This window comes from Homalodisca vitripennis, chromosome 8, assembly GCF_021130785.1.
Source record: "Homalodisca vitripennis isolate AUS2020 chromosome 8, UT_GWSS_2.1, whole genome shotgun sequence".
NCBI lineage: Eukaryota > Metazoa > Arthropoda > Insecta > Hemiptera > Cicadellidae > Homalodisca > Homalodisca vitripennis.
Window position 1 is genome coordinate 113,118,159 of NC_060214.1, and position 12,498 is coordinate 113,130,656.

At 34.2% G+C, this 12,498-nt stretch overlaps 1 protein-coding gene across 2 annotated transcripts in view; it reads right to left on the reverse strand.

Moving 5' to 3' along the window:
* The window catches only part of LOC124367917 (ankyrin repeat domain-containing protein 29), a 90,354-nt gene that overhangs the window by 55,234 nt on the left and 22,622 nt on the right, over window positions 1-12,498 (reverse strand). The window contains exons 1-2 of one of the 2 annotated variants that reach the window (XM_046825123.1): window positions 7,534-7,641; window positions 3,690-3,863 (exon numbers count right to left, since the gene is read on the reverse strand). In XM_046825123.1, the coding sequence (XP_046681079.1) occupies window positions 3,690-3,701 (12 nt within the window). In that variant the 5' untranslated portion in view covers window positions 3,702-3,863; window positions 7,534-7,641. Of the gene's footprint in view, window positions 1-3,689; window positions 3,864-7,533; window positions 7,642-12,498 lie in introns of those variants that run through there. The other variant, XM_046825122.1, reaches the window with a different exon arrangement.

Genomic DNA, 12,498 nt, shown 5'->3' on the forward strand with positions numbered 1-12,498 from the left:
AAAAATATAAAATAAATAGGGGGTCATCGAATAGTACTTAATCTCATAGCATACTAGCTGTTTCCCGCGGCTTCGCACGCGTCTCTTAAGCTTTGCCCGTATATTTCTTTGCCTTCAAATAGTGTTTGGCTATTTAATAAACGTAACTGTGTCGTAATTGCAGTTCATAATGTGCAGGCGCTTTGATAACTGTTATATCTTGCAGTACAGCCTGGTGGTGAGTTACATCAATGGGCATTGCATATAAACCTTCTACATAGAAAAATACAAATTTTCATAGTGATCGGTCCAATAGTTTCTGAGTATATAAAGGACAAACACACAAACATTCATTTTTATATATTACTATAAGTGTAAAGAAATTTAAAATAGTAATTAAATTATATATAAATATATTTTTTTGTCGCATTATATATGTTTACAAAGAACAGCTGATTAAAAATTTGAAAAGACTCTTTCACTTAATAACATATGTTTGCTGCAATGCATTTCTTACGGGTATTTCTGTAACCAGTGGGGCGGAATCCTGAATCGGGAAAGGGATAAAAAGTATCCTATAACCTTCTACAGATCAAGACGAACAAATTTAAAAAAAAAATTAGGCGAATCCGTCCAGCCGTTTGTGAGTGATGCTGTTACACACGAACAGTTTCATTTTTATATTATAGAAGATAATATTAAAACAACTAAATTCATGAGTATTTTACTTTAGGTGGTATGAGATTATATGCTATAAGATTAGGTAATATGATACCGCAACTTGTATGATGCTACTTGACACCTGTCAAACTAGCGGGTTTAGTCTGTAAAAGAAACTAAACCAACGAATACAAACCTTATATAAGGTTTGTATTCATTGACTAAATCCTGTGTGACATCGACATTCAGACTGTCTCTGCCTCAAAAGTCCGAGGTCGAGTCAGTAAAATAATCTTCTCGTGTCGCTTTTGCGTCTTGTAGATCATTTCATCATCTGAAAGCGAGTCTACGTGAGTTTGGACCTGACATTTCAACAGTTTATAGGAGTCATGATTCTCATTTGAAATTAAATGAAATAACTGTTTATTTCCTAAAAGTACATAGTTAAAAAATACATTAGCATTTTAAAATACACTGCTAATTTTAGCAACCAAATTGAAATTGAACCAGTATTTAAAATCTATTACACTAAATACAAAAAAGAGGAATATTAATAAGGCGAGTCATAATGTAGGTAGTACTGTTCTAAAGGAATAACTTGCAACTATGTTAATGAGTCTACATGGACAAGCAGCCTGTGCATAGGCTCCAGCCTGGCTATAAGAGCATGAGACATGCAATGCTGCATGTATGCGCATAATGAACATTCAACTACCTACATACAAAAATTTGTTTTTACTATTGCCTTATATTATAGTCTTAATGAAAACAAAAAAGGTTAAAAACAAAAATATAGGAATTGTTCAAGAATGAGTATGTGTATCCTGTGTAGTCACCCTCTTAATCTGGTAATGTTATTGGCTGAGCGTTAGCGAAGCCTATTACTCTAGGGGGTGCAAAGATCTTATTTCTGTCTGCCTGTACCGTTTTCAAGAACGTAAATGATTGTCATGTCAAACAAGTCTGGTTCAGAGTAGTGGGTGTGTACAGTGTACAGGGTGTGTACAGCAGGGAATAAAATGACCACCAGAGCTGTAGGTGCTGCACGAAGTTGTGTGATTTCTCCAACTGGCCCATGTGTGGGATGGATTACTATTGTGGGTGCCAGTGCTTATTCTATAAATCTTTCCCGTTTATATCTTTACTCACCTTCGTTTCCATGGGCGTATATAAAGGGGGGTTTCAGGAAACACAATCACCCCCCTCCCCGAAATTTTGAAAGTCAAAGATTAAAATTGTACCCAGTAATGTATATACGCTAAAATAAACTTATGTGGCCTGGAAATTCACACAATTTTCTGGGGGGAAATTTTTTAGCAACGTTTTAGGGGGTATTTTATACTTACTAAACCACCTAGTGTGTCAGGCCCCCCAAATTAATTTTCTATCTACGCCACTACATGTATATGTGCTACTGACGTAAAACTTTTATAGTTTTACAAAATAAGTATTAATCACTAACAGTAAGAAAACACCATTTCATTGTAACATGCAAGAGTGAAAATGTCAAATACAATGCTGACAGTATTTTAGCTTTTATTTAAATCTATAGTGACTCAATTAAATCACATTTTGATAAAACGAATATTCCTTGAAACGCGAATAACAAATGGTTTCAATAAATTTGATAGCTTATCGCTTAGATAACAATGTTTCTCATTGCAAAGACGTTGTAGCTTTGATCGATTTGCAAGTATGGAACTTAAATTATTGCACGTTGTTTTCCGACCTTAAGTAACACTTCTGGAGTCATTTTTTAATCATATTTAGTCACATGTCAATTAATTTTAACTTTGATGTGAACAAATATTTTGCCATGCTAAATATAAAGGCAAAATTGCAGATTGAATGAAATTTGTGTAAAAATATTCATGCAGCACTTTATACAGTAATATGCATACATATAGTATAATAGTACAACTGGCACCGATATAAATCCATGGGGAAGCTAAGAAATACTTTTAACTGGTTTCAAAGTAAAGATCACTTGTTTAAAAAATATGTTACTTCGTCGAAATCACTGTTCGCCGGGAAGCGCGCGCCTTCTCAGATTTGATAAATGTTATCTAATTACTCTAACCTGCTTTTAGATAACGTAGAACAAGTACACAAAACGTAACGCGAGTTTTATAAAGTGTAACGCGCAAAACTGTATGAACCCTGTACTCGTATTCTGTCGGTTCTAGGAGAGTCTCTTCATTAGTTTTGATTTAATTAAGCATTCGGTTTTGTTTTGCTAAATTAAAATGTACGAGCTCTTAAGTGATTCTACACCGTATTGATCTTACTGAAGAACCGAAGCTCAATAAATAAGAGTTACAATTTACATTATAAATATATAAGTGTTCTACCTCTAAAATCGAGTTTGATACGTAAAGTATCAGTCCGAGGATTTTACATGTTACAGGGAATAAAAGCCGACTCTGTAATATCCTATTAAAATTAAAATTAACTCAAGAACTGCATTACTATATTGATCCTTCACTCTTTTACATTAAAAGAAATATTATTTTTATACTATTGTATTTTAACACCAAGGGCTTGATAAGCTTTTAGCGAAAATAATATTAGATAAACAGTAAATGAATTTTATCGCCAATCGCAGAGCTGTATAACATTTACGCTTTTTAGTATTTAAAGACTGGCAATTTGTAGTTGTTATTTTATATTATTATTATTCATAAATGTCAAAATTAATTGAGGTGGACACATTATAATACAAGACTTACAATTAAATAAAAAAAAAAACAAGAATAAAAAATCGCTTGGTTTGTTAATTAAATATAATTATATAAACAAAAATATACATAAACAATAAAGTACCTATATAATATAATATTTTTAAGCTTAAAAGAAATACAACAGTATGCGTCATGTATACACAATATATATGACAGTACAAGTTCAAATTTTTAGTAATTAATTATTGTATTGTCTCTAATAACAGTTTCAAAAATGGACAATAATTGCCGGAAGCCAAATAACTTATTAAAATTATTAGAAGTGTTAAAATTAAAGTATTGCATTGTTATTTATCTAACGTAACCTACCTTCATAGACATTCTGCGAAGATGCGGGTTGCCTCAGCAAAGAATACTAACTGCTGCATAGACCGAACGCACCAGGCAGACTGAGGGAAGAAGTGTCAAGCCACGGCCTTCTATGCACAGCGTGGCGCGTCGCCATCCACTCCTCTTGTGGTCCAGGTGGCAGTGGCAATGGCCCTACACACAAACAGCTGATTGTTGTTGATTTCGCGCGCGCTTGTGGTGAGTATAGTAGAGCAAGATAATTCCTTTGAAGACGATCAAAAGGGACAGAACTTAATACTCTCTTCGGACAATGAAGGCTGTCCCTATAGGATCAACATCCCCAGCAGCCGCCTTCGTCGCTGTGTTTTGTAGGCTACGCTAGAAAAGACGGAGCCTTCTTAAAATCCGTTGTTGCCCGTCTGTCTGTCTGTTGTCTGCGCGATAACTCTTAAAATTATATTAGAGACTTGAAAATTGTGTCATACGTTGCTCCTGGTTCAATGAACCAAATCAATGAGGAGTTTTTTTTTCAAAAATATTTTGGAATCGAAAGGTAAAAGTTCCTAAAGGTAGTCCGTCCAAAAGTCCGTTTTGAGCGACGATTCACTCTTTCGTTATACTTTCTATCGGATGCTTCGCTACTTTTGTATCGATTTATTTTTGCACCGAATCGATATAAAAGTGCCAAAATAGGTTTTATAATTGTTTTCAAGACCAAATTTAAAACCCTTACAAATCTTGAACCCTTATCTATAAAAATGCACCCCTTGAAATTTGGATTTCATATTCAATTTTACTTTCACAATATACAAATGTAACGCAACCGTTGAAAAAGTATGAGAAAACATTTGTTTTCTTGTAGTTACTGAATTTACGTTTATAAATTTGTTACTGTGGCGGGAAACTAACATTGTGTCGCTGTAAATAATCAATATTTTGGCAGGTGTTTAATTTAAAACGTGGTAAAAAACTTCGAATCTGCTAAGAATTAAGGATATATGTACCAAATATTTTGGTTTACCATTTGATTGGAATCCTTTATCACATATGTTATGTTACAATCATCTTTTTTCCATAGATTTTCCTAAAAATCTCCCGCCTCTCTTTTAAATTGGTACCTGTATGTCATATATTTTATTTACTTGCATTTTAATACTTTTTGAGGGGATAAAAATGAGAAAATAAACATGTTTATGTTTTATTTAAATTGCTCTCAATAGCTGTTCAAACTGTTTTCTATTCCTAAAAATAGTTTTAAATTACTTTTAAGTAAAGGAAACTTTACGTCCCACTTATACTTAAACAGACTAGTGATTGAAGTTGTCTTTTATTTTTATTTATTACGATTTCTTTAGTCGATATGATTGTCATCAGCTCTTATCTTGCTCTAATAAATTAATGAAAATTACGAAGGCCAGAGTTTAGAATGGAGTTAAAATTAACTTTAAATGCGAAATAATCGTATGCACTTATTTTTAAACTAAAGAAAACTGGTACTGTGTTCAAAGTTGGGATCTGTTTTAAAAATTCCAAGAACCGGTACCGTTTTCTTTGTTACTGACATAAATACTAACCGTTATTGTTTGTAAACTGTTTGCTTCTTGTTGTATAATGCAGAAATAAAGAAGCTAATATTTTAATGTAGTCCCATTATTGTAGATCTGTTAATTAGTTTGAGGTTAAGGTTCAAATTCGGGTATTTACACTTTTTGACCCGATCGTAAATATGTATCAATCTTAAACACAGTACAACACACTATTAATATCTCTACGGTAAAGAAGATGGGTCGTAGAAATATACAGGGTGAGGCAGACCAATGATGTATAGCAACTGAACTGAGAATCGTGCCTTCTTTGTTTTAATAAAAACCCTCATTTTTGTTTACACGCAAAAGATACTCCAAAAAGGCGCTTTGCGTGAGGGGGTCATTCTTGAAAGATTTTTAAGTGTAAAGGAAGGTAAGTAGAGCCTTAACACAATTTAAAGGTCTATTCACCGATAAATTTGAACACAATTTTAATTTAGTTCACTTCTTGTATGCAAGGTGATCCAAAATTTCAAATTTTACGTTTTCACAGTATTTTTTACTGTTATCTCGTTAGAAATTTTACAAATCCAAATTTTTATCCAACCTTACCAAAGAAGTACTTTCTCTGAAAATTTGTTACAGCTGTCACTTTTCAGCACATTACCAATGTCTTTTTAATAGATCAAATTTAAGATATTTCCATACTCGTTAAGCATAAAAATTCTAAAAGTGTAAGGTATGGCTATCATTACATCTATCAAGATCTCTCTTAAAAACTATTTTTTATTTAAGTTTGGATTTTTCTTGGATGATTGAGAAATGGCATCAAAAATACTAATTTTCACGACGTTTTGTTGCATTACAGCGCTTTTGACTCCTCTATTTATTTGCCGTAGGTACTCAGTGAATTATTGTTTAAATTTGTTTTGCCCTTTTCTCCTTTAGATGCTACAATTTAAGTAATTATTAGTGTTACAATTATTTAGGTTCTCTTATAATTAGTTAGGGTATAGTAAATCGTTATTCTGCATTATAAAACAATATTTTAGTACTATAATAGAGTACTGTGGTATTAGTTGAATAAACGGTAAAAGTAACTGCGAAATACGAGTAACCACGAACCTTCATATTGGAAGATGCTATGTAGTTACAGTACTCCGTTGTAAATACAGATATATATATTTGAAGGCGCCAAGAGTTTAGCCGGATGGGAAATATGGAAAACTCCAACAAAAATGATGGGCATTAAATTTAATGTTTTTAAAAATTGTTAGCTTTATATACACAGGTACATGTAAAGAATATATTGCACTATTGTATATTGTAGTTCAACAATGGGAAGGTTTTTAGAATGATTAATGGCTATTTTATTATGAGTTCTCTTAATTAAGTAGATACAATATTGTTTTGTGCTTACAATTTATTTTAACTTGCTTCTAAATTACGTCAACTTCAAGTTGCAATATGTCGGTTACTTTTCCCTTAATTTACTTGAACAATATCTCATTGGATATTGTTTCTAAAATAAAACGTTGTATCAATAAAACGTTTCTAAAAAAGGTTATTCTTAATAAATATTTGTAAAATGGTCGTGTTTTGAGTTATTCTAAGTCAAAACGTTTAAATAAACGCAATATTGAAATGGATAAAATGATCATTATAATTTTCTTTTAATATACAATATCAATGTTAACATCCACACAAAATTTGGTTAGTAGAGGTATGTAAGGGTTTCAAAGAAAATATGCTGTAGTAAAAACATGTACATATATACAGACAGAAGAACACCAAAAACTTAAAAACCCAACTATATTCAAAATGAGTTCATTATAAACATAAGGAATACGAGAATTTTGTAACTTCTGTTTATTTTTAAGTGACATTTACTGCTTATGAGATTAGAAGTTTTTAAATAAATATACTACCCAAACTCCCTTCCATCCCTAGAAACTAATCAAAGGTGTGAAAGTTTACTATGAATACAAAAGGTCCAATTCTATTTAAAGAGTGTCCAAGATAAGCATGATAATTCTTTATCGCATTCTCGCCCTCAGATTACAATAGATCGTAACAGTTTGAAAGTCTTTTCATTTAAGTTTAATGTTTACGTCTAGTGTGAATGTTCGGACAATAATTTTAAAGTTTGTAGTACTACTATTATTGAATACAGGAATGCAGGGAGGGAGGGTTAACATATTTTTTATGAATGAAAAAGTCAATAAACTAGTCCAAAATGTCCTAAGGGGTTTCTTATAGACGAATAAAAAAACAGCTAGAATTCTGGTAAAAAGTAACCATGACCACTAACGTACTCTAGTAGTGTAAGTGCGTACCTTACGTGTACTCCCAAGACCTCCATTCTGTCCTCCTGTCAATGCACTACGCCCTTGGACATTCGGAGCGTACTCTCGCTTCAGACGATTCACAAACAGACCCCCTCCCTTCCCTCCCGCGCTGTCATTGATCGCAGAGGCGAGTGCTTCTGACGTCACGCGATCTCCCGCCAACCCGGCAACTTTCAAGTTCCAATCCTCGTTTATAATGGAGTGTTAGTGCTCATTGTCACGACCAGGGGGGCGGTGTTCGAAGCGGCAACTGAGGCAACGTTTTAATCAGAACAAGTGGTGTAGTTTCAAAAAAACTGAAGGAGCAGAAGGGTTGTACGAAATAATTCGCGTAGTTTTTAAAGTAGGATAACCTAATTAACCTTGAGTCAAATTCCTCAATGAAATAGGAGGACTGGGCCTAATTCATCTTCACTTCCAAAATATGTAATAAAGACCCTGGTCTGAACTAATAAAGACCCGCTCTTTGTTTGAAGTTTATTTTTGACGATGGAAGGATTGTGAAGGAAACAGGATTTTCCGGATATTTGCCAGCGTTCAGTGAAACAAAAAAAAACAGTAACACTACGTTTCGAGATCTGCAATCTGATAAATAGTGAACTTGACACACAACATGGAGGTTGTGATTCCTGACTTGGCTTGTCACAACCTCTGGTATGATTTGTTTATTTTAACCTAGTTTGTAATTATGTGTAAGGTTAATTATTACCTGAAGAAGAGATCAGATTGCAGATCTCGAAACGTAGTGTTACTGATTATTTGTTTCACTGAACGATGGCAATTGTCCGGAAAAATCCTGTTTCCTTCACAAAGACCAGTTAACCTTAAACTAAAGGAAGGAAAAGGAAAATGCACATCTCATTAGAAGTATTGTAGAGCAAAGGCTGTGGCTCTCCAACCGAAGGTCATGAGTTCGATTTCCTGGGAGGTACATTAGTATTTGCAAATGAATTTGGACCCTTTTCACTCAAAAAATGTTTCATATAACCAATTAAAAGTTGCATCATGTGTAGAAAGAACCTCTTTAAAAAAAACGTAGCTAAATTACCCGAAATAATTCCCAATTTTAACAATATAGTCCCTTAGTTACTATCACCCTCACTGAAAGTTTGCAAAAAAGGAGGATGTGTGAACAAAACCTAGGTTAGTAGTCCTCTTACAGTTTTCACACATCTCCCAACAAAAGTCTTTTATACACTTTTCAAACCAAGACTGCGCCTTGAAAATTGTACTAAATGCAACTTTCAGTGCAGAAGACCTACGTGTATTCTAAGCACAGAATCAATACTCGATGATACATGAAGGATTCCAAGCCGTCACGTAAACATTGTACTCGTATTACTTCCTGCTGTCATGGAATTCTCGATAAACGAGGAATTTATTTGTTTCTTCAATAAAATAATTTTATTTCACGTGTCACCATAAAAGGTTGGTTTGAAAAATCCGTGCAAAAACAGAGAGATTAGTGGTTTTGTTCTTATCAACTTATCTCTGGTTCTTATCCTGTACTGGTTTCTTTAAAATTCCATAAAATACGCATACTACTCCACAGTTTTATCCTTGTTTGAACAAATTTTTGGCAGCCGTTTTATATATTGGAAGAAATGCGTTAATTCATGTACGATATCGGGGGGAAACCTTGAAAAGAAAATTTGGATAGAGATGGAACCGGGTCTTTTTCGTTTAAGGGCCAGCACCTTACAAACATACTCTACCTGACTGGCAGTGCATTTAATCGTCTTTTCAGTGTTATTAGTTCGTAGGGCAGTAGTCCAGGTACTACTTCTAGTATAAACTCGTCTTATCTTATCAGTGATAAAAGCGCGCCGCTTATCTTTTGCCTGTAATGAAACCTACGTCAGTTCTGTCTGAGTTTTGTGTGTGTGTAAGCATGGTGAGTTGATCTGGGCTTGGACTTTGCAAGCTCGAGTTAATTTTTTTTTCTAAAAGAGCAAGCAGCGCAAAGCGCTGCGCAGCGGGCAAGCATCGCGTGATCTGAGTTTTGAATAGCAAGCTAGGGTCTTTTGTGCTGGCCCTTAAACGAAAAAGACCCATGGAACCATGTCAGGAAGGTGTTATTTTGTAATGGGTCAGAACATTTTTGTGGGCTAGATATAGACGTTTACTTGCAACTGTTATTTCATTTAGTTTAGTGACAATCCATATTCTACCAGAACATCTACGACCATATCGACCTTTTCAAACTAGTAAAAAAATATTAATCAGTATGTATCTTCCTAATGAAATCTCTATTACCTTTTGAATCAAGATAGAGCATTTGTTCATTTTGATGGACGCTCTCATCTGGAACATCACTGTTTGGACTATTGTGGGGTTCCAGATTCGTAGTTGTGAATCCAGAATTCATGGAGAGATGGTTCAAGTCTTCTAGATTCCACTTGAACAGTGGAAAACCTCTTTTGGAATATAATACATTATTTTTTTAAGATTTCGTCCATTTAAAATACATTTCTATTATGATTAAGAAAACTTTTACACTGTGAAAAAGTCTAATAAGGCTGGAAATTGTGTCAAAAGATGCTATTAACTGATAACGATCATGTGTTAGCTCTTGCATTGATTTAATAAACCGCCCTTGCATAATTTTGCCAATTTACGTTGCAAAGACCACATAAAATACCATGACCACCCACCCAACAGGTCCTTCTAAATCAAGTCACTATCTGTCTGCCCGTCTATACGATAACTCTTCCTAGAAAAAAATTGTACACAGGCCCAATTCTTCAAGGAAAAACAGTTGATTTTGGGTTAAAGGATATTAGACTTTCAGTTAGTTATGTGAAGACCTTCGTTACGTTCTCTTGGATCTTTCCTTCGATACTTCGTTGGCTAATTGGCTGAGCGTTAGCGAAGCCTATCATTCGTGGGGCTAGAAAAATGTTCATTTCTGTCTATCTGTCTGTCTGTCAGTCCCAGAGATATCCAGAGAACGAACTGACCTATAGACATCAAGTTCGATAATGGTCCATGGGATTTGGCTGAGCGTTAGCGAAGGTGAGCGAAGGCCCACTTCGTTCAAGGAATAACTACTGATTTTGGGCTAATGGATATCAGATTTTCAGTTTTTCAGAATTTAACAGTTATTTCTGTGAAGACCTTCGTTGCGTTCTGTTGAGTTCTTTGATACTCCGTTGGCTAATTGGCTGAGCGTTAGCGAAGCCTATCATTCGTGGGGCTAGAAAAATAATCATTTCTGTCTATCTGTCTGTCTGTCAGTCCCAGAGATATCCAGAGTAAGAACTGACCTATAGACATCAAGTTCGATAATGGTTTATGGAATTTGGCTGAGCGTTAGCAAAGGTTTTTATAAATTGACACATGTAGCCTAAACGTATGTAAGATACCTCGTGAAATATGTCGTCTGTAGACTTTTAATTTTGCATGAACCTTCATTTGTACGAGACGTATACAAATATGAATGAGTTCTATAATGGAACATGTCTGTCAGTATAGGATTTGGCTGAGCGTCATTCGGTAGAGTGACCAAATTCCTCTTTAGTCTACCTAGGGATGTATATTTTTTCTGGATGATTGTCTGAAGGCTGTATATTTCAGTGTTACTAAAACTAAACAAATACACTTGTGTACTAAAATATTGGGATATTTTCTGGAACATTGGCATCACTGGAGGCACAACCTTTTTCCAACACCTCCGAACAGCGTTTAGTGTAGTGTATTTATTAATTTTTCATCACAATCATAAATAACTCATTTCACTGTTGTTACATAACAGTATGTAAAAGGAAGCGACGGACATAACATAACAAAACCCCATTCGAAGATTGGGACTTATCGATCACGGCCTTCTTGTTTAATACGATGACATTTCTGTGAACTTTATGTTATGACCTTTATGAAAATGTATAGTCCAGTCTACGAGAATACACAAAACTAAAATATGGCCTCCGCATTTATTAAAATTACTGATAGCCAGATTAAAAATACAATAGTCTTGAATTTCTTTGCTGTTTTATTATCAATATTTTACATATATTTTTCGGCTTTACTACTTAGAGTGAGTGGTAGAAAACATCATTGGGTATGGTATCGCACACATTTATCTGTTGTGTTTCCAATGGCAACTTTTATTGTCATAGGAACCATTATTAAGAGAGCTTAGAGCAATTTTATCATGAGGATACTCAACACGTTAATATAACGAGTATCATTAATATGTCTGGTATCTGACGCTGTCTTAGATTCGACTCCTGGAATCTGGAGTCATGTTCGTCTGAAGACACAGCAGTAAAAGAAAGGTGAACTGGAGTTAAACTCAAAATTCAATTGAGTCAACCCTTCCCACCATAGCTACGTTATGTGTAGAAAACTCGGTTGCTCCACCGTACTTAGAGATCGTGTCTATCACATCGTAGTGCACTCAATTGTGTACCTGATGAGACAATGAGACTACCACTTCACCTATTTATAGGTGTCTCTGATGTCAAAACAATGTAAATGTTTCTTTTTAGCTTCTTTGTTGTCGACTTTCTTTGGATCTCTTCAGACAAATATGACTCCAGACTCCAGGAGTCAAGTCTGATACAGCGTCAGATACCAGACGCTGCATAAAAGGAAGTTGAACTGGATCTAAACTTAAAATTCAAGAAAACTGTTATTATCATTAACACGAAGACGTTGGGATCATGGACTTTTTTATTATGAAGATAATTACGATCAATGCTATATTATTATGATCAGTATCAAGATGTCGGCATTATCATAAGAACGTCACTATTATGAAGACATCATTGATATGATGACCATTATCATAAGAACGTCATTTTCATCAAGAGAATAATCATGAGAGCATTATTTTCATTGTATCATTACCATGAACAGATTACTACTATAATCGTGATCATTATCATAAGAACTTTATCATCATAAGAACTACCATCATAAGGTTTTATTATAAATATGGTCATTATAATG